General features: G+C 52.1%; 9 protein-coding genes across 9 annotated transcripts; 4 read left to right on the top strand and 5 right to left on the bottom strand.

Moving 5' to 3' along the window:
- Positions 1-1805: 1805 nt before the first annotated feature.
- AYO21_07113 (hypothetical protein) lies at positions 1806-2975 on the bottom strand (the record flags this gene model as incomplete). Its single annotated transcript, XM_022657070.1, has 1 exon — positions 1806-2975. The coding sequence occupies one exon, from the start codon at positions 2973-2975 to the stop codon at positions 1806-1808; it is 1170 nt and encodes a 389-aa protein (XP_022510559.1).
- A 798-nt stretch (positions 2976-3773) lies between these two features.
- AYO21_07112 (hypothetical protein) lies at positions 3774-4746 on the bottom strand (the record flags this gene model as incomplete). The annotated part of the gene is made up of 3 exons (XM_022657069.1): positions 3774-4013; positions 4071-4574; positions 4630-4746. The coding sequence occupies 3 exons, from the start codon at positions 4744-4746 to the stop codon at positions 3774-3776; spliced, it is 861 nt and encodes a 286-aa protein (XP_022510558.1).
- A 2122-nt stretch (positions 4747-6868) lies between these two features.
- Positions 6869-12912, top strand: AYO21_07111 (hypothetical protein; the record flags this gene model as incomplete). The annotated part of the gene is made up of 9 exons (XM_022657068.1): positions 6869-7415; positions 7730-10419; positions 10951-11102; positions 11323-11630; positions 11686-11759; positions 11810-11894; positions 11942-12148; positions 12208-12420; positions 12521-12912. The coding sequence occupies 9 exons, from the start codon at positions 6869-6871 to the stop codon at positions 12910-12912; spliced, it is 4668 nt and encodes a 1555-aa protein (XP_022510557.1).
- Positions 12913-13860: 948 nt separating this feature from the next.
- Positions 13861-15470, top strand: AYO21_07110 (hypothetical protein; the record flags this gene model as incomplete). The annotated part of the gene is made up of 3 exons (XM_022657067.1): positions 13861-14363; positions 14422-15193; positions 15255-15470. The coding sequence occupies 3 exons, from the start codon at positions 13861-13863 to the stop codon at positions 15468-15470; spliced, it is 1491 nt and encodes a 496-aa protein (XP_022510556.1).
- Positions 15471-16288: 818 nt separating this feature from the next.
- AYO21_07109 (40S ribosomal protein S23) lies at positions 16289-16902 on the bottom strand (the record flags this gene model as incomplete). Its single annotated transcript, XM_022657066.1, has 2 exons — positions 16289-16467; positions 16641-16902. 2 exons carry the CDS (start codon positions 16900-16902, stop codon positions 16289-16291), a joined length of 441 nt encoding a protein of 146 aa, XP_022510555.1.
- A 529-nt stretch (positions 16903-17431) lies between these two features.
- On the top strand, positions 17432-18415 carry AYO21_07108 (hypothetical protein; the record flags this gene model as incomplete). The annotated part of the gene is made up of 1 exon (XM_022657065.1): positions 17432-18415. The coding sequence occupies one exon, from the start codon at positions 17432-17434 to the stop codon at positions 18413-18415; it is 984 nt and encodes a 327-aa protein (XP_022510554.1).
- Positions 18416-19423: 1008 nt separating this feature from the next.
- Positions 19424-21200, bottom strand: AYO21_07107 (hypothetical protein; the record flags this gene model as incomplete). The annotated part of the gene is made up of 2 exons (XM_022657064.1): positions 19424-21109; positions 21159-21200. 2 exons carry the CDS (start codon positions 21198-21200, stop codon positions 19424-19426), a joined length of 1728 nt encoding a protein of 575 aa, XP_022510553.1.
- A 646-nt stretch (positions 21201-21846) lies between these two features.
- On the top strand, positions 21847-22646 carry AYO21_07106 (hypothetical protein; the record flags this gene model as incomplete). Its single annotated transcript, XM_022657063.1, has 3 exons — positions 21847-21876; positions 21935-22443; positions 22496-22646. 3 exons carry the CDS (start codon positions 21847-21849, stop codon positions 22644-22646), a joined length of 690 nt encoding a protein of 229 aa, XP_022510552.1.
- Positions 22647-23350: 704 nt separating this feature from the next.
- On the bottom strand, positions 23351-25693 carry AYO21_07105 (hypothetical protein; the record flags this gene model as incomplete). The annotated part of the gene is made up of 1 exon (XM_022657062.1): positions 23351-25693. The coding sequence occupies one exon, from the start codon at positions 25691-25693 to the stop codon at positions 23351-23353; it is 2343 nt and encodes a 780-aa protein (XP_022510551.1).
- Positions 25694-26783: the final 1090 nt, after the last annotated feature.

The raw sequence follows: 26783 nt of genomic DNA, 5'->3' as shown, positions 1-26783 counted from the left end.
ATCTCTCGCGCTCACATCCCCCTGAAAGATGTTTTTACCAGTTGATAACCATGCTTTGTCTTGGCGATTAGGCTAGCACGTGGACCGTCAAAGCCTGTTCCTTTTTGCACTAGCCACAATGAAGTGTTTTCATAAATGGTGAGGGAATGCTGAATGATTGGTGTTAAATGTCTGTCGATTGTTTAGGGGCCGCTAAGGGTTTCACACCGGTCCGGTCCAATTAATGGGACCATTCATTTGGTTCGTTACAGGCTTTTGTTGCCCTTCAACGGCCTTCAGTCGACGCCTCAGTAAGCGCTGCAGTCGGATACATGTGTTGTGTTTATGTACTATGCAACCCCCTTCAGAATATTAGAACGAACTTACATTCCCTAAGATTCCTAAAGGTTGTCATTTGAGTGACACTTACCTTTTAGTACTGTCCTTTGGCGTGATAACAATCCCTAAACAAGACGCTGAAATGGCGAACAACAGCCGACTTTCAAACGTAACAAGGGATTTGTTGAAGAATATACCTGGCCCGTTCAACGCTCTCATCAGCCAGACTGCCGAGGGAAAGAATCCCCACGTCAGTTTATGTAGAAATCCAGCTTTCAGCCAGACCTAACACCTTTGCAGGCGCAATTCCCCTTCAACGAGGTTAAAGTGATCCGGTCATTCAAATAAAATCCGTTGATCATAGAGTCAACGGCTGATTGTTTTTTCCAGGGGTTCGGTGCCTCACCCACCGAACACCGATCGAAGAGAAGTTCGGAATTCCATCACCCTTCAATTCAATGGCACTGCAGGAGGGCCGATGGTTGCCCACCTTTTCAACGATGGGACCATCAGAAGCTCCGCGCAAATGCAGCAGGAAATCAATCAAAGAAGGGCCCAAGACGAAAGAATGACTGCGGAAGAGAACCGATTTCCCCAACTCCAGCAGACAACCGGGCGCAGACAAGCTGAAACTCGGATGATGACAAGGATACAGGCTGCGAGGAGCAACCCGTCATGGAGCATTGTACAAAAACAGTTGGAAAAGCAAAGCGCAGAGCAGGAATATAACCAGGTCTTGTAGAGGCAGGCGCAAGAAAGGGCCGCTGCTGCTCAAGCCGCTGCGAGTGGTCGTAAGACAAACCATTGAGAGCATTGCACGGACACTTCAGCAATCCATCTGTGTGCCATCCGGTGATCTGCTTCACCTGCTAGTGTGACCAAGCCTAACCAAGGTCAGATCGGGTACTGTAGGTCTGCAAAAGTCACCGGACACTAATTCCTTAGCACCTATACTACTAAATAGATATAGGAATTTTAATTAATTATTATACTATAGCCTCCAAACAGGGTAAACTAGCTAAGGACTACACCTTACCTACACTCCCCACCTCTTTGTTGGTGGAGAAAAGACAAAATAATAACAAACGGATGACGTACCAAAGCGTGGGTTGCCTTTTAGGCCCCGCGTCGGCACCACGGCTGGCCCTAGCGGAAACAAGACTCCGTATTGAGAATGAACTTCTTTCCTCCGTGGCGCAACGAGACGATTCAAGCAGAACCTTGAACGGGGCAGGAATGACTCGAAAGGTCTCCTGGTCCGATACGCTACGACCAAAAGGGAGCCCTGCTGAATGGATCCACAAGGCTCAGAAGATCGAAATATTCATGGCGCTGTTCGTACGAAGTCTATCTGAGAAGTGTGCTTTTCAAACTCTCCATAAAAGCGGAAGGACCATCCCTTCCCGTCTCCGTAAACCCGCCGACACCTCTCGCATATCTCATGACAATGAACCGCATCGGCGGCAAGCAGGACACCTGCAAAGGCTTTATTTCTTCTCGTTCTGGACGATCTTGACCTTCTCCAGGATCTTGGGGTAGAGAGGGTGGCTTGGCTCAAGTCCCGTGAGCTTGGTGGTTGCCTCCTCAGGACTCAGGGTGCTCATAATTTGTGCCAATTCTTTGCTCTCCTCATCACCTTCCACGTTCTGGAATCGAAGAGCCATTTCCACACCACGGACCAGAGCAGTCACATCGTAGCCGCGTTCGGCAAGCTGAGCGGCGGGGCCAATGAAGCGCTCTTTGCGACCAAGTTTTCGGAGGGGCGCACGGCCGACGCGGACGGGAACATCCTCAAGATGCGGGTTGGAGATACGTGCGACGATGGTTTCGACATACTGCTGTTGCTCTTCTGGAGTGATGCCATGTTTGCCGCTGATAAGATGCGCAGTCTCTTCCAAAGCCTCGTGGACTTCCTGTCGGATCTCGGGATCTGCCATGGCTTCATGGATGGTCTTGATGCCCTTGTAGTAGGCGAAGTATGCGGCAGTGGCGTGACTGGTGTTCACAGTGAAGAGCTTACGCTCGATGTATGGCTCGAGGTCATCGACCCAGTGAATGCCTTTGACTTCTGGATGGCCCGACTTGAAACCAGTCGTCTCAACGCACCACTCGTAAAAGCTCTCAATGACCACGTCGAGGTTGGCATGTGGAGGTTGGGTTGGGACGATTCTGTCAATAGCAGAATTCCCAAATTCGGCCTTGGAGGAAAGATCTTTGAGCACCTCGGGCTTCATGTTCTTCTCGTCGGTGATCAAAGCCTTGAGGGCATCGGTGGCATTGATCATGTTCTCACAAGCAATGACGGCAAGAGGCTTCGACTTTGTGCGTGCCGCAATACCATCAGCAATCGGCTTGGCAATGAACTTGAGAACGTTGGGCCCGACAGCACAGGTGACAATATCAGCGTTGGCGATTTCCTTCACCACTTCGTCCATGTTGTACTTTGAGTTGAGAGCCCGGTAGTTTGTAATGACCTTGCTCTTCTCCCCGTCTTCACCGACCTCAGTGATCTTGTACGACTTGGAGGCATTGATTCGATTGATGAGGTCGTCGACGACATCGACGAAGATGACTTCATAGCCGGTCTCATGGAGCAGCTCTGCGATAAAACCACGGCCGATGTTTCCACCGCCAAAGTGGACGGCTGTGCCAACCATGGTGTACGAGGGGATGTGTGAGATGTGGGAAAGAGGTCAGAGGTACTGTGGAAGTTTTGCTGCCCAAGGTCAGTGAGTTCGCTGGCCAAAACTGGTGCGGTAATGATGGCACCGCTCTCCGTTGGTTTGTTACGTACATGTCTCGTCTGCAACTATGCCTCTCCGAAAGAATGAGGCAAATGAATATGGATTTCGATGAACAGCAAGGGGAATAAAAGTGCTTGGAAGGAAAAGAAAATAGGGCAGAAAAAAGTCGGCGGTGTCAGAGAAGATATATTATGGGTGTTGGAAGCGGTCAACAAGAAATTGGAACAAGTGGGATGCGAGAGGTGAGGCACTTGAGACTAGTAATTGTACCTTCAACGAGCTAAAGCTTCATGCCCCGCGTGTCAGTGCGTCACTGGGAGGTGAAAGAGCGGCCATCCAATGACACCTAATTGGTTCGGGGCGCCACCACTGGTACAGAAGCCTTCTCAACGCGGGCTCTGATGGGGGGGGTCTGTAAATAAAGGGCGTCGATTTGGGGGGCTTGGGGGGCGCTACTCTCACAACCACCTCATTACGTCATATCTTTACTTGTTGTCGCATTCCTCCCGCAAGGGTAGAAGAAGAAAGTTGTGTGGTACATACATAGCTTTGTGCAACATTCTGAATAGTACTGCAACCCCTAATCTTCAGATATTATCCAATCCTAGCATGTGCGCAACTGTAAAATGTACATGTCGTGCACCACGGTAGCCAGGCTTGCCGTCATTCCAATCTTCATGTCGTAATCTGTACATTAGGCCTATCACAATATCAATATCCGCCTTTCTCGCCGTATCGCCTGGTGTTTCGTCGTCCCACACAACATTGCACAATAGAAACAAATGATGCCAGCAGCATGACTGCCGTGGCCGCCCATGTCATTCCAAGGAATTTCCCGCCTTTGGATGAGGCAATGCCGATCTCATCTGTGTATTTGTTGATTCGGTTGGTTGCAATGACCATCACAGCCGTCGCTACAGCGGAGGCGACCCCAAGGGTGATAAAGGCAATCTGCAAAGATCATGGTTAATCAAGGTTGGCTTCGTCTTGGAAAGGAAGAGAACTTACCACGTCCACCAACCAGTTGAAAAAGGCTGACAGTCGGCCATTGGTAAATATGCCAGCGGCGGCAGTGAACATTGCAATGCCTGACAAGACAATCCCGATGATGTAGAAGATCACCATGACCCGGCTGACAATCTTGATAGTGTTCTCAGCATCTGTTATGTCACTTGGCCAGTGGATATCATCCAAGGTGATTCCAGCCGGCAAATGGTCCTGGACAATCTTGGTAGGCTCAAAGTGAAAGCCCAAGGTCGACTTTGAGCATTCAGTCACATTTTGTCTTGGGTTGGGCGCAGTGGAATTGGGCGAATAGACACCTTGACAGTAATCGGTGACATGGACATTGAAGAAGTCTGGGAGACCAAGGAGTGAAGCAATGTCAGTGGCTGCATCGCCGATTATGTCGTTAATGCCCTCCTGAATGGTGCTGCTCAGGCCGGAGAGCAGCCCGCTGTCGCCACTGGAGGTGTCAAACAGACTGCCATGACCAAGCCGGGAGATGTTGAGCTTTGGGCAGTCAGCATATACTACATCCATAAATCCTGCGAGCAGCCATACGTACTGTCAATATTTCAGTATCTTGTAAAAATGTCCTTTTGTCGCCGGCAAGTAGACATAGGATCGAGAGAACAAAAGCTGCGACGGCACATGCCAGGGTGAGCAGGGAAGACAATCGCATCTTGAAAGGATAGGATGAATCTGTGTAGAAAAACGAATGGAATTCTAGAAAAACAACAGACTCTTAAAAGGCCCCGGTAGCAGAAATACTAGGACCTTGTACTGAGCACGAGGTTGAGGTTGACGTTTGCAATGATGGAGCAGCGCAAGTAACCGATCAGGGCAGTGCTGATTGACGCGGTTAAATGGTAGGATGACCCGTCTCGTCGTTTGCTCTCAGCCCTCTACTTGTATGTCGGGATGCGTCAACCAAGAAGCCATTAGAACAGAGTTTCTGATCGGTGTTGGTCAGAAATCTGGCTGGGGGTGGTGAGAAAACAGGGTATCGCCGTCTAGCAAGATTCCACCATGTCCCACAATGGCAACAATGATCGGTTGGAGCAGGTCTCGGAGCCAGAGCAACGCAAGGCACCCTAAGGGCTCCTAAGGGCCTCACTGGGCCTCCCAAGGCCCCTAGTTTGGATCGGGCATCCCCAGCCACTTCCCGTGGTCTTTGTTTGGGCGCCATGAGGGCCACTCAGGGCCCTAAGGCTGCGGTGTGGGGCTCCGATTGGCGCCTCAGCCACCCTGCGATCGTCGCCCGCAGAATCCTCCAGTAACGTCATGCAGGACCAGGGCGCTTTGAAACAACGCGTCCTGTTGCAAACTGCGTAATCCAGTACCGGGCACAGGCTTTTGACTTGTCGGCCACGCGCATTGGGCTAACCTCATGTGAAGAGGTTTAGAAACGGCTTTTCTGGAAGGCAGCTCACTGAAGAATTCGTAGCCTGTGTGCTCATGCTGCTTGGCTGGCCCTGCTCCATTACCCCATCTGCCACCAAAGCATTGGGTGTGCCACTCCGTCTTACGAAGCGCAAGCGCACAAAGCAATACACCAGATAGGTCTTATTACGCGTCTCAGCCAGAAAGTCTTCCCCAAGAAACTAGACACAAGCGTGAGAGTGACTGCGGTCACGTGGACTTGAAGAATTTTGGCGACTTCAATGCACATTGAGGCTGAGGGAACACGTATGAGAGCGCGTGCCACACCCCCTCGCCAGACATATCCAAAAGCCACATTAACATATGTCTCATACCACCTTCTTCTCCACGGGTTCAGCAGATGCACCAGTTCCTCCTTGGCATCCGCGGTGGCTTTGTGGCTTTGAGGAGAGGTACCCGAATTCGACGCATGACCACAAGTATGGTGCTGATTTTCCAATGGCAGGTTTGAACGTCTAGCTCGCACAATAACAATACATCATCTTGTACTGATGGTGATCGGACGCTCTCCAAGTATGAACCTCTCCTTGGACCTGAGGAGCAGCATCACACTGGCCAATGTGGTTATCAGAGACGTTAAAAGGAGGCTGAAACTCCTCGTTGGTAGAGGTGGTTATGGCCGAGCTTCAGGTTGCCAAATCCATTCAAATGTGCAAGCAAAGGGCAAGTCGTGGCAGCCGAGCAGCATTCAATCGGACTGTCCAGATCCTGGTTGTAAATCTTGGGTCTCTTGTCGTAGTTCTTTGATGGCGGTCTAAAAGGCTGTTAGTCTCCGCCTTATTGTGGACCAGTCCGAGACCTCGACTCACAGCTAAAGCCTCAGGATTAACCCCATTCTCAATGAGAGACACACAAAGTGACAATTGTGTGCGATCGAGCTGCGTATTCTGCCTTCATTGTCAGAGGAATGCACTCGGGGATTGTGCGTGATCACTGACGAGGAGGATTGAGATCTCTTCGAGAATATCAACAACTTCTCGAGCCTTTTCCCGTTTATCAGAAGTCGCAGGCATGATAAACCCTGATCCAGAATGACGGCAGCCGAGGGTTCGAGATCTAATATCTCAGCAATTCGAATCTTGGTCGAAGCAGGGGACAGACGTTGAGGCGGTCACTGCGGTTTGTTCGAAACGCGTCTCCCGAGTCGTGGTTGTACTCAGTGCACTTGAGTTGCTGCTTTAGTAAAAAAGTGTCTTACCCAAGAACCTAGAGCGGAGGAGGTAAAATTGGCATGTCTTTTGGAACCAAATAGTATTAGCGTGCTTGGCTATTTGACCTTGGACTTCCACGGACTTCACAGTTTGTACCCGGCACAAGTAGCACGCGACTCTTCTTCAGTCAATCTGTCCTTGTGTTCCAGGATGCTTGCTGCAACCATCAATGCGACTTCGGGCTGTGATGGAACTGCAGCTTCTCATTCGGCCCTGCTCAGCAAGGCTGCAAGAAGTCAAAGGGACGATCCCTCGTGCCGAAATAATCCTCTTTTCCATAACCTCCGACAACTCCATCGCTCTACTGTTCCACGTATCTCACATGAAATAGAGACTCTGGAACGCAAGGTATTTACTTCTCGTGAAGCGTTCCCATTCAGCGACAAGCTTCTTCACCAGCGTAACATGGAAGTAATTGTCGGTCTTTCGGACCAAGCAGGAAATCCCTCTGTTGTGGCTTACGCTGTTGTGGTGAAATGGAACCACCGACTACTTCTACACAAAATTTGCGTGGCACCGGCCGCAAGAGGCCAGGGCATAGGTGGGTTATTGATGCTGAAGATCATTGAAAACTCGAAACGGTGGTCCTGTCGCGCAATCGATCTTTGGGTCGACGAAGCGAATCAGGTTGCTAGGAGCCTCTATACCAAGTGCGGCTTTGTCGTGCAAGAAACGATCAACGACTACTATTCACCCGGTAAGAATGGAGTCAAGATGGTCCGAGCTTTGCAGCCTTGATGCGGAAGACTTTCTTGGACAGAGGGCTTTCCACATTCTCATCCAAGGTATCCCTTGCAGATGCCATCAATTCTCTTAAACCCTCACCCAACCCCTTGGGAATATCATAAATTGCACGCGACCGCGCCATGTCGCGTCAACCGCGTCTAGACCTGCGATGGAAATCGTCTTCTGTGCAACTGGTCTTTGACAACATATAGCCAGCAGCTTCGGGTTGCCCTATTACGGCATGAATTCAGACTTCCAGTCGAGCCACTTGAATGTATCTCACAGAAATCAATAAGCCACTGTTGGCGTTTTGGCTCACCGTGTTTGTCGATCTCATCACGGCCGCACCGGAACTCGCTTTCCCGCTCAATTCTCAAGTTCCACCAGTTGCATACGTATCGCAACCATACAACTTTGTATTTTCCGCCGATACTTTCACCTCGAACGCTCCGCAGATTTCCTACACAATCACACATGGCCCAAAGTGGCTCGATCTTGACGGCCCTTCTCGGCTGATCCAAGGTGTCCCAGACAGCAGCGATGTAGGCACAACAACTTTGCAACTGGTCGCTTCAGACCCTACGGGAGATTTATCAGCGAGCATTACACTTATTGTGCTCGAATCTCCTACTCTAACACTCGGCACACCTCTGTTGCCTCAACTAGAGGAAAGCGGCCTCATTTCCCCACCAAGTTCATTACTTGCGCAGCCACAGCAGCCATTTCATGTTTCCTTTGAAACGCAAACCTTCACTGGCGCCACGCCCGAGACAAGATACTACGCGGTTTCGGCCGGCAATGCCCCTTTGCCTCCGTGGGTGCATTTCGATGAAGATCAGCTCGAGTTCTCTGGCATAACTCCTGCGTTGGTATCCTCATTAGCTGGGTCTCAAACGTACGGCTTGAGACTTATCGCTTCGAATGTGCCTGGGTTTGCGGAATTGGCCATTGACTTTCAACTTGTTATTAGCCGGAGGATACTGGCATTTTCAGCCGCCACGCAAATCGCCAACATCTCAACTGGTACTCGATTTCAAACTTTGCCACTCCGGCCACTGATCACACTCAACGGGGCTCCCGTCACTGACGATCAGATTGACAGCATAGATGTGGATGTCCCGGCTTGGGCAGAGCTGGATCGAAACGGACTGTCTTTAAGTGGTACCCCTGATGATTCTGTCAGCACTACTATCACTATCACGGTCACAGATATCTATCATGATGTTGCTAATGCAACCATCTTTCTCGAGAATACTGGAAGTTCAAGTGTTTCTCTTGGAGTCATAGGTGTCGTCAATGTAACAGCCGGGGAATACTTTTCATACTACTGGACCTCTCCAACCTACTCTCCTTGGGTCCGAGCTGTCGCGATCCTAGGTAATGCATCAGCATGGCTTGATTTTAATGCTCAAACCTGGGCTCTCTCAGGGTCAGTGCCCCGAGATCTACCCGGACAGACACTCAGTGTTTCCATCACCTTCGCGAACGCATCAACAAATGCAACGGGAGACGTGATTATACAAGTCCTTCAGAAACCCTTCGCTACTGCAACGGCACCAACGCATTCTACGACGTCACCGACGATTTCCAGAGCTAGTGGCACGAGCAAAGCATCTGAGCGTGCAATGAGTTCTCCGCATGGCAACACATCCAACAACCATCTGCTGCATATCGTACTGGCCTGTGTCTTTTCCGTTGGTGGAGTACTGCTCGCGGTTTCTCTGGTTCTGTGTTGTCTAAGAAGGAGAAGGAAGAACAGAGGAAGCAACATCGCATCATTCGAAGAGGGCTCGGATCGTGCCGATGGGCATTCACAGGAGCCATCGAGTCAATCTGCACAAGATGCCGAAACCATTGCCCATGTACCTGATAACCAGCATATCAGCCCTCCAAATCTCTCTACACCGAACCCTGCGCAGTCTACTGAGTGTTTGGAGAACTCTAGGCAGGGGTTATCAAGCACAAAACGCCCACATCCCCTTACGCAGCATCGTACTACACAAGTCTTCACTCCTGGAAGTGTTGTGGCTCCCCAACCTGAAGCCATTGAAGAATTTGACAGGACGGCAAGTCCTGCGTTCGAATTCTTGCCGACCAACCCGAGGTTGTCGATGCCTTGGGCCCCAGCAATCCAGAGCAGCTCATTGGCAGCAGGATTGCAGAGTCAACAAAGGAACTCGACCATCACTGCCCAGTCAAGCATGATGCCATCCGTGGTAGGCTTGCCTGACAGAAAGAGTGGCGCCGGACATGGTGGCGGCATTCTCATCCCCCCTGATGTCAACACAGATCAGACGTCCTGGCGGAACACCTGGGCCTCTAGTCTATCAAATGACTGCAGAAGGACTACGCTGGTGTTGGATTCATTCCCGGCACCCCCGGTGGATGGAGCGACCGCTGCTAGGACCGGTGTTCGGACAAAGAGTCCAGTTCCCTTTATGCGCATGGTCCCGGAAGATAGCAGTCAGCCTCTATCCTTTGAGGAGCAGCGTCAAAGATGGCATACCGAACGGGCACGGGCTAGGTTAGAAGGGTCTGCAAGATTTTCGAATGCAGGCTCGGCACGGCTGCTGGTGTCACCGCGATACAAGTGGGCTCGGAACACCGCAGCGCTGGCGAAGCAAAATCCACAAACACCAACACCAATGGCTAGAGAATTTAAGGCAATAGACGCCCAAGATTTTCCCGAGCCCTCGTGGTCGATGTGGTCCCGCCTTGAGCATGAGGTCGACGAATCTGCTCAAATCGGTGGTTTTATCTCCTCTCACAATGGCAACACGCCTGTGCTGAGGAAACAGCGCAGCATTGCGAGCAGCGGGCAGTTTGAATCGATCACTTCTTCAGACAGCTACTTGGAGGACAAAGCCCCGTCAGCCGAGGAAACAGAACCTGATACGCAACGAGGGCTGGCTAATCGCGGCTCGCAATCCTCACCACGGTTGCCTTTGAACCTCATTTCGCACTCACGAGAAAATGTGAGGAGCCATAAGGGCGCAATGAAGAGATCTGAAGAGGGCCGACGAGGGAGTTTCCGATTTGTATGATTGCTAGAGACGACGAATGCGGCAGTCAACCGTCTATCCAAAGTATGAAACCTCTGCTAGGCAGCAGTGGGTAGATAGACGTAGTGACCGAAAACGTCGATGAGGCTGGGGCGCAGGAGGACGTTGATGTTTCCTTTGTATGTATTTTAGGGTCGATACCTACGGGGGCTTGGCATTCCGGCACAAGGGGCTCTCAGGGTGCAGGTCTCATCGCCCTTCTTACTAAGTGAATTCGGTTGTAGTGGGTGGGCTTCTTGAATCTATCGTCATTTACTCGCCCTGGCACCAACTGGCACCCAGAACCTCGTTCCTCAGAGTCGCCTGCCCACCTTTCAGATTTGAATTTATCCTTTTTCCTGTTCAAACTTACAAAGTCGCTGGTTTCTGCCCGCGACATCCTGATCGCCGACAATAAGAGAGCGTCTTTCGGGGTATTCCTCAGACGCTGCATATTTCCCTCAGGTTGCAGAGCCTGCGCCTCCTCCCGTCCCTGTCCTCCCTCTGCTGCCTTTCAACCCGCCTCAACCGCAGCCAGCTTATGCCATCGTGTGCGAGGAGTACATGAGCACCGTCACCTCCAATTCCAGTCCCAAGTTGAAGAACTACAAGCATGGGTCAGACTCTGTCAGAGCCCGTTGTGGAAAAGGTGTGCCACAGATTATACATTTTGCCCCATGTTTGCTCGGCGAGAAACCTTTCGCGCCTGCGCGTGATCCAGAGCCCGAAGACCTCCAGGCCCGCTTCTGGCTGAGTTTTTCTCTCTCTTCTACTTCAGTCGTCTAAAGTGCTTGAGCAAGGCAGCTAACACAAGTTGTGGTGACAGATATCCGATAGCGGTGCAGATGACTGTGTTTACTATGGCCTCTCGGCAATGCAAGGATGGCGTATAAGTATGGAAGACGCACACGCCGCAGTTCTCGACCTACAGCCCGAGGGAAGTGGCAAGTCCAAACAGCCCTCCCCGCCAGACAAGAGGTTATCGTATTTTGGTGTCTACGACGGGCATGGTGGGGAAAAAGTCGCGCAGTTTGCTGGAGAGAATATCCATAAAATTGTCGCAAAGCAAGATGCGTTCTCCAAAGGAGACATTGAGCAAGCCTTAAAGGATGGGTTCCTCGCCACCGATCGTGCAATCCTCAATGGTATGGGTGCCTCTCCCGCCAAACACCCGTTTCCGGATACTAAAGGATTATTCAGATGCTCGCTACGAAGATGAGGTCTCTGGATGTACTGCATCCGTCGGGATCATATCAAAAGACAAGATATGGGTGGTGCGTACAGCATGTTCCAATCACTTCATGCCCTAACTCACGAATGCCAGGCCAACGCAGGAGACTCTCGCACTGTCCTTGGAGTCAAGGGGAGAGCGAAGCCGCTATCCTACGATCACAAACCCCAGAACGAAGGTACACCACTCGATTGTATTGCCTTTGAACAAGCTAACTAGAGACAGGCGAGAAAGCCCGTATAAGTGCCGCTGGAGGCTTTGTGGACTTTGGTCGGGTCAATGGCAATCTCGCCCTGTCACGTGCCATAGGAGATTTCGAATTCAAGAAGAGCGCCGACCTCTCTCCCGAGCAGCAGATTGTCACAGCCTTTCCCGATGTGATTACACACGAAATCTCACCGGATGATGAGTTTTTGGTGATTGCTTGCGACGGTAGACCGCCCTGCTGAAATCCCTTGGGACCGTGTTGAGTGTGGCTGATGATGAACCAGGAATATGGGACTGTCAATCCTCGCAGGCCGTAATCGAGTTTGTGCGAAGAGGCATTGTTGCCAAACAAGAGCTACAGCTCATTTGCGAGAACATGATGGACAACTGCCTCGCGTCCAACAGTGAGACTGGAGGTGTGGGGTGCGACAATATGACCATGATTATTATCGGTCTGTTGAACGGCAAAAGCAAAGAGGAATGGTATGATATGATCAGTAAACGAGTGGCAGACGGAGAGGGACCATGCGCGCCACCAGAGTACGGCAAGTCCAACCCTAATCTCCAAGAGGCCAAATCTTGTCTAACAGTCCGCAGCTGAATTCCGTGGACCAGGTGTCCGACATCAATTCGATCATGACAGTCCAGACGAATACGAGCTTGATCTAGACCACCGATCTAGAGGGTTTGGGGGTCGGAGTGGTAGGATCATTTTGCTCGGGGATGGAACAGAGGTCCTGACCGATTCAGACGATGCGGAAATGTTCGATCAAAGCGAGGAAGATAAAGATGCGGCGAACCAGGTCAAGAAGGGCACTCCGGACACATCGGACGTCGACTCTGCACGAAGCGAACGAGAAGGCACCCCCGCTCCCCAGTCGGCCGGTGACGGGACGAAGCCATCAAGTCAGCAGGATACCTTGGACAGCAGCAAAGACGCAGAGAACACAGGACCCGCGGATGACACGACCCAGAAGGCTGCTGTCTGAAAGTCAAGTACGAGAGCGAGACGAGAGCACGACGAGAGCGAGAGCCAGAGCGAGACCAGACAAGGCAGATCCAGTTTCTTCCCGACGCAAGATACCCCTGCCGTCAGCGTATTGATGAAGAGTCCTAGCATGCATGCATGATACTGGTTTAGATCTACGTGGAAGAGCGTGCAGAAGGACCTTTATGGATGCGACCCAGTTCTGACACCGTCGCGCAACGAGACAGTGGCAGTGGGTACGATGGTAGAATGATGCCACTTTCTGTACCTCTTATCTATATACACCGTGTGGGAAGGGGCATTACCTTGAGTTCTATTGAGCGCTGCATCACAACCACCAATGATTCATTAACCGACATGTTTCCTGGCAGCAACTGGCCCAGTTACACCCTTGACCCAATGGCGCAGTGTAGGCCCAGATTGTCCGTCTTGAGCGTGTGCACCTGGTGTGTCATTAAGATGACGTTTTGACCAGCAGCTTCTCCCTTCATGACTGGTGGATGACGAATAGTAGCGACAATTGCGAGGCACATGCCCACGTTCCTCATTTGCTTTCCCAAATTACCGAACCTCTGACGGCATAGCTCAACAACAGGTTTTCTTTTTTCCTCGTTCTTGTTCCCAGTGCCTTTGACTTTACCTGTACTTGTTGTAACCTTGTCGAGGAGGGGGGCGAGGTTTCAACCCATAGGAGCGCCGTGCTAGTTGGAATCTTATCTTGAAAATTACCTGGACTATTATCACGCAACTCCAAACGTGCTTCTCCTTCTCGCTTCTCACAATCCCCGAAATTGTTTCTCACTGTGGAGCTTGGCAACTTGCTTGGAACTTTTGTCTCATGCTTCTTCGCCTCCCCAAGCCGACAGGGTCTCCTATTACTCACTTTCCTGATATGAGACTGCGTGTATCAATTTAAACGTGGCCTGGAGTTCAGAACAATCCTCCTGACATGTCGTCGCCATCCTCTACGTCTTCCGTCAAGCGGAAAAGGACAGTCGCCCCAACCGATATCCAACAACCGTCGTCGCGCGACGCCTCAGGCGAAGAGCTGGCCGATGCGCCCTCAAACAATCCGCGAAACCGCAAACATGCCTCGAGTAATTCTATTGACAGCGCAGTGCCGCCCAGTAAGCGAGCTCGCACTCGGTCCATTGCCAAACCCGTCGAGTCCAATGGAGTGATGGAAAGAGATGGTGTCGATGAGGAAGATCCCGGCGAGCCCTCAAGCACTACCGTGGATAGCCAGGAAATTGAGGAAACAAGCAGGAAAAGGCAACGGACCGTCACAAGTGCCATGAAAAAGGCCATTGTCAACGAGGGCCGGGAGACAATGGAGGATGTACCAAAGGCAGGCATGAGAGATCCCGTTGGGGGGTACAAGACCAATCCACCACCCGTGGGTAGGCCTGTCAGAGTCTATGCCGACGGAGTTTTTGACCTCTTTCACCTTGGGTAGGCCTCCTCGCCCGTTTGCTCTGTGGACATGCAAGTGCTAACTCCCTCTGCGAAGACACATGCGCCAGCTTGAACAAGCCAAAACTGCGTTCCCAGACACCTATCTTATCGTCGGAGTTACGGGAGATGCCGAGACACACAAACGCAAAGGTCTGACCGTGCTCACCGGAGCAGAGAGAGCAGAGACGCTTCGCCACTGCAGATGGGTCGACGAAGTCATTCCCAACTGCCCATGGATTGTGACACCGGAGTTCCTGGAAAAGCATAAGATTGATTATGTAGCCCACGACGACGAGCCCTATGGCGCCGATGAAGGGGACGACATCTATGCACCCATCAAAAAGGAGGGCAAGTTTCTCGTCACGCAGCGAACCGAGGGTGTCTCGACAACCGGAATCATCACGAAGATTGTCCGAGACTATGAAAAGTATATCGTTCGCCAGCTCAAGAGAGGCACTAGCCGGCAGGAGCTGAACATCAGCTGGCTCAAGAAGAACGAACTTGATCTCAAGAGGCATATGCAAGAGCTGAGAGACAGCGTCAAGTCCAACTGGGTCACAGCCGGAGGAGAGATCTCGCGGGATCTCCGATCATTCTGGACCAACGCCAGCTCCAGACCCGCGAGTCCGGCTCCGTTTAACAGACAACTGAGCGATTCAGCTCTCAAGAGTCCCCTCAGCGGTGGCATGACTGCCGTCGAGCAATTGAAACAGTTAGAGAACGCCATTAACCCAGAGAAGCGAGGCGACTCTCCTGGCAGACTCAGTAGAAGCGAGGACTTTGCCGCGGGATACAGCTTGGGATTGATTGGAGGTGTCAAGTCATGGGTAAGCAGAGACAAAGTGCCATCTCGTGCCTCCTTTGTTGCTGACATTGGTTTTTAAACAGATGATGCGAGGCAAACGGGCTCTTCGCGACAGCCAGGCGCCCAGTCCAGAAGGAAGCGAGGATGATGAAGCTAGAAGCCCTATCAGCAATGACGGAGAGAGTGACATATTCGGGTTAAAGACGCCTCCCCTGGGCTCAATTCGGGGGAGAAAGGGCAAGTACGCTAAGAGCGATACCGACGAGCCCAAGCGAGAGGCCATGGATGTGATGCATTGACTTGGGTGGTTAATCACTTCACCGTCAGGGTTGGAGATTCGCGTGGATCGTCGCGGCCTCTACCCGTGCCTTCTTTTCAACAACGATCTCACACGCAACACTTTTATTGTTCTATAGGGCTGTAAGAGCAGGGTATGAAGACAACACAACAAAGCACGAGTGATGGCGTTTGACATTCGTTAAGAGACTAAGCAAAAACAAACCCGGGGAAAAGGGTGGTTTGTCGGTGAAGGAAATACGACGAAAAAGTTATATGCTTTTGCTTTTTGGCGGAATACACAGACAATATCGTCTTTTAATTCTTGTATTCGACGTGAGAGAGGAAGTATCGGGTCGCAATGGGGAGGAGGATGGGTAATCAAACGGACTTTCACTACTAGACGGGTTTTATCTGGACGACGCGCAGCTCTCTTTTTGGAAAACATTGCTTGATTCAATACTCCCCATATCGCTCTATCCACTTTGTGGCAAAGCAACCCCTCGGGGCAAGGGGATACAGTGAGAGAGTTCTTGTTTTTGTGTATGTGTGTGTGAAAAATGGGTATTTGGACTCCCGAGTGATTTCTTTTTGTCTTTCAAAAGTCATCCATCCCATCCGTTTATGCCGACTGAGTATTTCTCACATGTCAGACACAGCAAACCAGAGAAACGGCCCCGTGTGCGCGTTGTCGTGAGCAGGAGTGTGTGTGTGTGTGTATCCTCTCTTCATCAATCTGCCTGGCAACATCAACATCCCCTTCCCGTGGCCCCATCAGAAAAGCTCTTGGGGACCACCACACCGACGCGATTGGGACCACCGCCTTCCCTTCCCTTATGCTTTATGATCGGGGCTTCTCCTTCTTCTCCTTCCACAGAGCGCTCAGGCCCACGCCGGAGACCTTGACAACCTTGAACCGGACACCGGGAATATCACCCTTGGCCTTGCCCTTGCGACCGAAACCGGCCAGGAGGACCTCGTCGTTCTCATCCACGAAGTTGAGACAACCGTCGTTGGGCACTAGAGGTAGTATCATCAACGGTCAGCAAAAACCCACTTGAATGTTGAATTATTTCCTCCATCAATCTGGGAATGATTTTCACTTCATCTTCCATCTATCCCGTTTGGTCCACCTCTTTTTGCAACAACAAAGTCTCGTCCTCTTGGTTTTCGGCAGAGTAGATGGAACATACCGAAAGCAGTGACCTTCTTCCCGTTCTTGATCAATTGCACCCTCACGCATTTCCGAATGGCCGAGTTGGGCTGCTTGGCTTCGACTCCGACCTTTTCCAGCACGATGCCTTTGGCGTGCGAGGATCCACCGAAGGGCGACGACTTGTACGCGGTACCGAGGAGACGCTTCTTGTAGTGCAGATCGGCCCATCGACCCTCCTTGCGGGCGGCGACGAGTTTGCGCGCGGCATTGAGACCACGGGGTTTGCCTCTGTTTGTCATTTCTGAAGGCAAGATGGGTTAGCTTTCTAGGGATTCGTGATTAAAATGCAGAACGATTTTGGGTTCTTCAGGTGCTGGCTGGGGCGAAGGGGAAAAGCGCTATTGCACAGAGATTTCTTGTGCATCGTCGTGGTCTCTGCAATGACGGGGTGTAGGAGATTGTACGTACTGGCTGATGTGACAAGCAGACGATCGATAAAACGGGTGAGGTGGACGGGTGCTGAGGAATCGTGGATCAAGCGACGGTGATATTGAGAATTCGCAAGAAAGTTTGGTGCGCTTTGCCAAGAGTGAAAGGCGGTGAGAACTGGCAGTAAGTCCTGTACGGTGGAGCGAAATTGCTCTCGTGCGCAGTTGTCCTGTTCCCCACCTCGACTTTCAGCCTCGTGCAAGTTCTCGGCAGACCGTCTGTACCCATCTTCGTCAGTCTTATACACGATGTTTGGCTGATCATTTTCATGTCAACTGACATATAGCCTCTACAGTAGCGGCGAGGGCACGGCTCTCTGCCAATCATCCCTACACAGTCATGGCATCTAGCGCAGGAAAACCGGGACAACTTGAAGTTCCCTCCGCAACGCCCAGTGCTGAACGACCCAAGCTCACAACCACCACCACTCGAACGACCACGCACCGCCTTCCTCCTCCAGCCCTGTTCCAAGGCCCTCCGTCTAAGAATGCGTCGCATATATCCCTCGTTCTCCCGACTGATCGTCCTCCCGCCGAGGCCGAAGGCAGTGCCCAACATGGGCAGCGAAAGATCATCCGTCCGTCTCGAGTGCCTCCTGCTTCATCCTTCTCCGGCACCTCCCCCTCCCAGCTGCGTCGGCCTACCGCAGGCACAGATGAGGATGATCAGCGCGCCGAACAGCTCTGGGCAGAAATGCAAAGGACCCTTGCAGACGTAGAGATCTCGGCCATGAACACTTCCCACGTGTTTGGGTCGTCTCATTTGCGAGCATTGGAAGAATTGCGGACTGCCCAACTATCTCTTGCGCAGACATGGGCGAAGATTGAGGCGGATGAATCGCTAGACCATGACTTTGATATTGTTTCGCAGAAAGAGTCGAATCTGAGCGCAACGTTGGACAGCAAGACCTCTGCAACGGCGGCCACTCAACGACCAAAGGGGACAGGCCCTGGAACCGGCACGACGGCCTCGCCTGCGACAGGCAAGGATGGCGCGTCTCCAGACGGGAAGCCTAGCGCATTTACGAATGACAAGAACCTCGAAGAAGAAACAGAGCGTGACCTTCAACTCGCAAGGAAGCGACGCGAGGCCAATGATCGTTACTTCTCGCAGGTCAACAAGGGCGTACTGGACGTAGTGAGCAAACTCGACGAGGTCGCAGGTGCCATGAGACGAGTGGAACGGGAGAGCAGAGAGATTTGGGACGAGTCGAGCGAGGACTCGGACGATGCCAACGAGACGGGAGGCAGTGATACTGAAGGAGAGGCCACGGACCGGACAGGCATGACGGACAGCCCTGTGCCGGTAAGGAAGGATGGCTGAATTCTGGCCATTTGAGTGCAATATGGAGGAGCTGAGATACGACACGAGACCGCATTACTTATCCGCCTCTAAGTTGTGACCAGGGCAAGTCCAGAATGGGTCGGGACTATGGCTTTCGTCGAGTGACTTGACGACAAGTGCGGTCTCGGTTCGCACAACGAGCGCAACGAAGGTGCCCAAAAAGAATGCGAAGTGAACCCTGCACCACAATAATGCGAGAGACTCGAGGCCCCTCCTGGCGTGGCCACCATATGTGCGCAACCATATATAGCCGCCGTTGACATAATATGCGCAGCCTCTCATGTACAACACGAGAATGGCGATGTGACGCGGTGGCCGCTATACCCCCCAGAGACATCTTGCTCTACTACACCTCTCACGAGGCTTGGAATCAAGCATGATGAAATCTCGCGGTCTAGGCTAAATGGCCACGCACTGTTCACACACTCTCAGCTGGTTCTGGAGAGGATGGCGATCACACACCGGCTCGCTCTCCCTTCTTTTCCACCTCCTGGGAGTGAGAGGGTCAAGAGAAAAGCGCAAGATCTGGCAATGTCCAGGAACTCGCCTCGTTGACAGCCCAGCTCTGTCCCGCTGTCCCGCTGTCCTGTTATCTTGTTCTCCCTCGTTCTCACGACTGGGAAACGCTTCAACACATGTGGTTTTGCATAGCTGCAAAACACGATGGATTGTTTGGAAGAGGGAAGGAGGAAGGAAGGAAGAAAGAAGAAAAGGGAAGTGATAGGTAGATCTCCGGTCACTACGGGATCAAAGACAGAGGGAAAACCCCCTTTTGGGTCTTGAGTTTCATGGTTCTATACGGCCGTTAATGGAAACACGTAAAACGCTCCAAATCAGATTTCGTCGACCTCGAGGCATCTATATCTGAAGCAAAATGTATCACATTGGTGGTGGCGCTTTGTTTCTGTAGTTGCCCTTCCTGTGTCCGGCCAGGTGCACACTCACTCAGTCCCGGGAACCGTGGACACATTCGAAGCTGCTTCCTGGTCAGAGCCCGTGTTCTGCCTTGTCTTCTGTGGCCCCGTAATCATATCGACTACGAACAGGCTGTCGTCCAGCTTGATCTTGGTCGTTCCCATCGGCTTCCCGGCTTGTGTCGTCGGCAAAGCGAATGGATGTACTTCTGTGACGAGTATGAAGGCCAGACTGAGTGGTCTCGCGACCACCAGTTCCTGGGGCACTGCTTCGCCTCCGATGGACATTCTTTGCCCCTTGCGAGGATATATTTTGATCTTTCGTCGGAACCGCTCTTGAAGAGTCCGAGTCGCGCCCGCTTCCCGTCGAAATAGCCTGCGATGAGACCGAGTCGCCTCTTTGACGTGTCTTGAAGTTATGGGTCAGGAAAGGAGACGGCGTTCGAGGTAGCGACGCCAGGTAGTCATCCTGCCGCTCCTGGTCGTCTAACTCTGCCCAGATCCCTTCTGTGTCGGTATCGGGCGGCGCATGAACTGAAAGCGCGGGCGGGCGAGCACGGCTAACAGCTAGCTGTGCCTGCTCATCGGCTGATCGTCGTGAACCAGTCGTGTGGCTTCTAGCTCGTCCTGTTGATAGCAGAGGCGCTCTTTCGTCCACGGGCGACCGCAATATTCCCATTCCTGGTGTAAGCGGAGTTCGTGGAGAGGGCGACTGATATGGCGCCTCTGCAGGTGTCGTATCATCCAATCTCCAAGACAATGCCAGGACTCCAGAAAGAAGTATAACAGTACCCAACGCCACCAGCCCCGCATGAAGAGAACTCAATCTCGATCCTTGTTGGAAATAAATCAGGCCGTCTAGAATTGCAATGATGTTGTAAATGCAAAACACGAATGGGTATAAAACGCTAGTACTGCATAGTCGAAGACCAAGGTGCAAGTAATATAACTGCGTCAAGGCAAAGAATAGTAGCGCGACCAGTATGAGCCACGACTGGAATCGATCGAACTGGTTTTTATGGTCGACAATGGTCCGGACAAGGAGCTCCACCGCCGATTTGGCGACAAGAAGAGAATGTGCAGACAAAATACCAGATATCAGAGCATAGGACAGGCCGCGGGCTAACCGCAGACGACTGACACGTAGTCTCAGCGGTTGAGGTAGTTGAGCGGTGAAAGACCGAGAGAGCATCCGAGGGCGGTCGGTACTGTTGGATCCTTCTCGAGGCCTTTCGCTCTTTGGCAGACTTTCCACGATTCGCTTATGAGACGACCACATCTTCAAGACATGAGCGAACAGGATGGTGGCCACGACCACCAACATTGTACCGACCATCCAGACGATGAAATTCCACTTGCCGAGGAGAACGAGCAGTTGATGCAGGTTATGCGCCGGTTCGCCAATGGCTCCGAACGTGGCTATCAAACCTGCACCCGAACACGTAAGGATTGTGCCCACGAAAGAGAAATGGGTAAAGGGTTCGCCCAGCAAAAGCGTGGCGAACGCGGTGTTGAACACAAGCCCAGAAGCCTGTAACGTCGAGAGCACGGGTAAAGGCAGCGTGGTGATCTGAATGGTGCTGCCCACCAGATTGGACACGATGAACATCAACATGCCTAACTGCCATCGCCGTCTCTTATAGGGAGGAATCCGCGGCTCGGAGTGATCCTTCGCATCTTCGATGAGGTGTGACTTTCGCTGGAGGGTCAAACCCAGGCTTTGGACGGAGGTGGATAAGAGGCCGACAAATATTCCGATCTAACTTGGAGGTCAGCCAGGACAGGAGGAAAGGATAGGAGGGGCGTACAGCAATAGTGCCCTGAGGCGAGATGTCACCGAGTTGGCCCATGGCGGTCAAGCGAAGCAGGAAATGGGCAGAAGCGCATTCGTGAGGGCAGCTCAACTGAGCCACTCATCTTGGGCTTCTGTGCATGAGAAGTGGTAGGGATGGTGATTCAGCGGTTGGGAATGTTCATCGTTATAGGGCGGCCGTCGTGGAGAATAAGAGACAGTATGGATGTTGTGAGGTGGAAGCGAGGAGGAGGGCGGCGCAGGACGCAGGGCCACGAGGGCCTCTTCTGGCGGTGGATGAAGTCACCGATTCGCTCCTTCGCGGTGATCACTTGGCCGCGGGTGCCATCGCCGTCCACACCAGAGCTCACAAGGCTCACTACTCTCCACCAGCAACTTGGTAGCTACCTGCTGCTACAGCCTTGCATTGACCATCTGGAAGTGAACCTCTCGTGTTGCTCTAGTACCATCTCAATCCTCTCGACGGAGCTCTAATTCACGGCAAATTGTTGAACCGAGCTTGTCTGCAGGAACGCCAGCTCCAGTCCCTTCTATCCCATCCGCATACTCCTCAACAACGATATAGACACGAACAGCACCAGGTTGCGATAACAACTGCTGACACTACATCTATCCTCGAATCAACACCCAATAACTCTCTACTTCTCACTTCAGCAAATAATACACCTACATCAGCCGCCATCATGTCGTCTCACGCACTCTCGGACGACCAGGTATGCTCTTTGCTCCCACCCCGATATGCCCCTCCACAGCTAGTAACCAAGGTCGCAGGTCGCCGCCGAGCTCAAGAAGATGACAGCGTTCATCCGTCAAGAAGCCCTCGAAAAAGCCCGGGAGATCCAATTGAAAGCGGACGAGGAATTCGCTATTGAGAAGTCGAAATTGGTCCGCGAGGAGATTGCCGCGATTGATACCCAGTATGAGAAGAAGTTCAAACAGGCATCCATGTCCCAGCAAATCACTCGCTCCACCATGGCCAACAAGACAAGGATAAAGGTTCTCTCTGCCCGTCAGGAGCTGCTGGATAAGTTGTTCGAGGAAGCAAGAAAGAAGCTGGCAGACGCAGGGGCCAAGAGCAAGAACTACGAGGAAGTGCTGAAAGGGCTGATTCTGGAGGGTCTGTATATGCTCTGCGAGAAGAAGGTGATCTTGCGGTGTCGGAAGGCAGATAAAGACAAGGTGCAAAGTGCTGCGAAGAAGGCCGCGGCAGAGTATAAGGAGAACATGGGGAGTGAGGTCCAGACTGTAGTGGACGAGAAGGAATGGCTACCAGATGACTCGTACGTTTCCCCGGCCACGGAGGCTATTTCTTTGACTAACGTGCATGTACAGGGCGGGCGGTGTCTTTCTCCTTGGTGGTGCCGGCAAGATCGAACTGAACAACACTCTCGAAGAGAGACTGCACATGCTCGAGACCGAGGCGCTTCCCAGCATCAGAGCGACTCTATTCGGCGAGAACGAGAACCGGAAGTTCCACGACTGAAAGGCAAGGCCTGGATGCAATAGCAGCAGGGTTATGTTCTAAATGGAGACGTTTCTGTTGTCGCAAGGTGTCTGCACCCGTTGCAGCAGGGTATCAGCGTGTTCCACATGCACGACGGGGCAGTTGTGATAGACTTCGCATTGGAGGCGACAGCATCGCCACGCACAGTAGACAGTAAGGGAGGTGGGTTATCACTACTGGGTATGTACGGTTGGGATTGACGGGCGAAATACAATGCGAGCGTATTGAAGAGCTTTCTTTTTCCCTCAGTACGAGGTTCAAAGTCAAACTTCTTTCCCTGTAGAACCGTCTCATCCGTGAACTGCATATCTCATCTATTCAGAATCCGTTTTAGCCAAAGACGGCGGTAGCGGCGGCGGCGGCGGCATCATCAATCGTTAAACCCTGGTTCTATCCCATCCATCCATCCATCCATTTATCCTTCCTAAGCCTATGCCCATACCTATGCCCATGCCTATGCCCATGCGTGTAATACCTGATAATAATACACCACACCCTCGACCGACGCCTTGCTCAATAGTAAAACTTGACACGACCATTTCAAAACTCCATGCATCCATCACAGGGAGGGCAGGGACTGACTGACAACTAATGCCTGGCTTGAGCCGTGAGCCGCGAGCCATGAAACGTGATACTCCTTCGACTGCAGGGGTCGGAAGCTGAAGGCCCGAAGCTGGATTTCTTCAGTCGTCCAGGCCCAGTTGCCTGCGGATCGACTTCTCGGTCTCTGAAGGCTCGTCAGAAGTCGGGGGAGAAGTGGAAGGGAGTGATCTCCCGTTTTTCCTAGGAGACATTTCTCCATCCTCCCTGGACGTGGTCTTCTCGGCTGTCTTGTCCCATTCTCGCTGTTTCTTTTTGGTCTTCTCTAGAAAGCGGCTCATAAAGTCCTTGCCTCGCTCTTCGACCCTGAGTTCCTCGGCGTCCCTCAGTTTGCCCGCCTTCCCGTCAAAGATGTGTCTCTTGGGCCTCGACTCCGTCCGCACACTGTACAGTAACCGCCAATATAGTGCGTGCAAAACGTCCTTGCACTCTGTACGGGTCATGTGTGAGGCGCCAGTGTCGATGATGGCGACGAGGGTCGCTTCCACGGCGTTGGCGAGATGATCAACGGATTTGTTGAACGAGGCTTCATCCGCGCGAGAGGCAAATTCTGCCGGTCGACCGCCGTCCGAGATGGCAATGTCGAGAATGTGAGTGCGCGCGCGGAGGGCAGCGTAGTTTATCTTGCTCGGATCTTTCCGCCGCCGTGTATCAAAGTCGGGGGATTTGGATACGTGCTCAGCTAGCCTTTGGAGTGAAATCTTGGGGGCGCTGGATCCAGTTCCTTTTATTTTGTCGAAACCAAGAAGAAAGATCTGCGAAAGAAGGATGCGTACCTGCAATGCGGTAGGCGAAGTAGGTAAGATATGAGAGAGTAATTGTGCTTGCAAAGTAGCATCTTTCAAATATTGACCCATGTCAGATACGACTCGATCGGCAAGAAAAGACCTCGTTCCCACATCAGGAAGTGATAGAAGTCTCTCCAGCATCGCCTCAATACTCGAAGAGATTCGTCCGTCGCTGGTCAGCTCGCTGTCGATCGCAAGCCGACAGACGACAGAAGTCAGATTGCTCAGTGTCGAAAGGTCCATGTCCGCACAGATGGAATGATAGAGATCCAGGAGGGCAAGAAGGTACTTTGGGTCGCGTCGCACGGGCTCCTTCAAGAGTCTATGCCTGCGCTTGATCTCAATGAGAGGCAGAAGACTGGTGTCATCCGCCCCTAGCACCCGGAAGACATTCGTGACGGCCTGTGAGTTGATATTGGACCTTGTCCAGGACGGGCTCGCAATTTTCAAGCATTGGATATACGCTTGTCTTAGGTCGTCTTGTGGCTCAGATATGACGTTTTCATAGGTCCAGTTCAATACATCGTCCGAAATCAGGCCTCTTGCCGCGAGGTCAGCCATGTAGCCGGACACATAGGCTCTTGACCTAGAATCGTCATCGCCCTCTCGCCAGAGGTGCTCTGGAATCGCATGTTTGGGGAAGGCTTCTTTATACGGATCTTGATCGTGCCAGTCATTCAACCCTTTGACTCCGAAGACCAAGAAGACTGGCTCAGATGCCAGAGCTTCCGTGCGGTCGAGGGCGTCCATTAGTCTCGCGACTTTCTGTTCATCATCGTCCGTGGTCGCAACGGCCGCTAGAAGCGTCCTGTCGAGTCTGAGGTTGCCCTCCCCACTCGCGGCCTGAGCAGCTGCCTCGAAGTCTGCTCGGGCTGCCGAGACCTTGCTCTCCACTTCTTTATCATTGAAGTGATCGTCCATCAGGCTCGAAATGTCGAATTTGTGTGCCATTTCTTTCGCCCGCAGAGCCCGTATTTTGGCACTACCAACCAAGGGAACTGACCGACCCGACGTGAATAGATTCAGCATCCTGATCCGCTCGGCCTCGGCTTTGGCCTCAGCTTCTAGGATGGACGACAGCGACGTTCTGCGGCCGTCTTGTCTCCTCCGAAACAAATCCTCAAGCGACTCCAACGAGTCCTTGTCGTCTTCGTCCGAGTCGAGGACCTCAATCACTTTGCCGTCCTTAACGACTGTTTGGGTCGAGCTTGTCAAATCGCTGAATGAGAAGCGATTGGCCTGACCCTTGGAAGTGTCACCATCCTCTTCTTCCTCCAGGGCGACCGCGTCAAATCTGGGGGCCCTTTTGTACGTTGAGGGAGGCTCTATCGGATCTTTGGAGTGCGAGGTTCGGCTGCGAATGGACAGAGAGGTGCGCGAGCGTGGCGCCGACTTGGGTGACAGAACGGTTGAGGGGGGTGTTCTTGTTGCATAGTGATCGGTAGTCCGCTTTCCTGCCCGTGGAGTGGTAGGTGTCGCCTTGTTGGTGTCGTCTCTGCGTGAGGACTCGGCTTCCTCTCGCTTTCGTTCTGGGGCCGAGGGTGACGGTCGTTTGGCGGGAACAGTGCTCTTGAGGTAAGGCTTGAAGAACTCGTGGATGGGCTTCGTGGTGCGCTTCTTGGACGGCGAACCAGACATGGAGAGCGACGTCAAAGTGACATATCAGGAGATCTGCAGGAGTAGACCATCAGAAAGAAGTCAAAAACAAGTACTGAACGTAAGGTATCCTCCGTTGACGTCGGAGGTTCGTTTGTTGGCGCCAGCGGTACTGCAAGGAGGCCAGCGCGTTGAAACTGCCCGCACCATTCACGCGTTGCCGTAACTTGCGTGTGCCTAACTACTGCGGATAATTAGTTGGGGGCGGGGATCCCGGAGCCTAGCCGCCTAGATACGAGATACTTCGCAATCGCCGCAAAACACAGCCGCCTAAAAAGTTACTTTTAGGGAGGGAGGAACGGGGGATCTAGGCCCGCAAGGCTTACTCGGTTACTCTATTGGCGATCGCCATCATTTCGGAGTATTATCATGTCCACCCATTCATGCCGGCCTAGAACCCAATGGCAAAGGGATGATATCACCAGCACATCACCATTGTCTGTGCATTCTCAGTATTATGTGCTTTCTAAACGAGCCAGCCTCTAGACTCTCCCCTCAGGGAACGCAATCAACCAATTAGCCTAGTTATCCAGGCCCCATTTGGGGAGAAAAAAAAAGAAAAAAAGAAGAAAGGAATGGGCTTTGTCCGACGTCAAAACGAACTGAACTTTCATCCCGCGTCACGGTCCAGCACAGCAGATACAGCATCGGGGGTTGTTTTGTTCTACCATCCGATCGAGATCAGGCAAGCCACCCTCTTTCACAAAGGGGGGTTTTCCCGACCCGAGAACAACAGCATCTCCACTGAAACTGGGTTTGATTCTGCGTAGGACATGGATGGCGTCTTGAAAAAAAAAAAAAAAAAAAAAAAAAAAAAAAAAAAAAAAAATGAAGGTCACTGGTTTACAAGGAAATAACAAAAGATTGGATGCGCGGTGGGCAGAGGCGCACAACAACGCACACAACCCAAAGGCGGGTCCAACCGACATACAGCAAGAACACGGCACAGGTCACAACCAGAGGACAAGTGTGACATGCGAAAGTGTCATAATACAGTAACAATTGCATACATACCAAAACAAAGTAATACAACAAAGATCAGGCCCAGTATTGCATACCATACCGAAGTCTA

Source organism: Fonsecaea monophora (genome assembly GCF_001642475.1).
Source record: "Fonsecaea monophora strain CBS 269.37 chromosome Unknown Scaff53, whole genome shotgun sequence".
Classification (NCBI taxonomy): Eukaryota; Fungi; Ascomycota; class Eurotiomycetes; order Chaetothyriales; family Herpotrichiellaceae; genus Fonsecaea; species Fonsecaea monophora.
The sequence above is the reverse complement of the archived record's forward strand: the minus strand, read 5'-3'. Positions and strand labels throughout refer to the sequence as shown.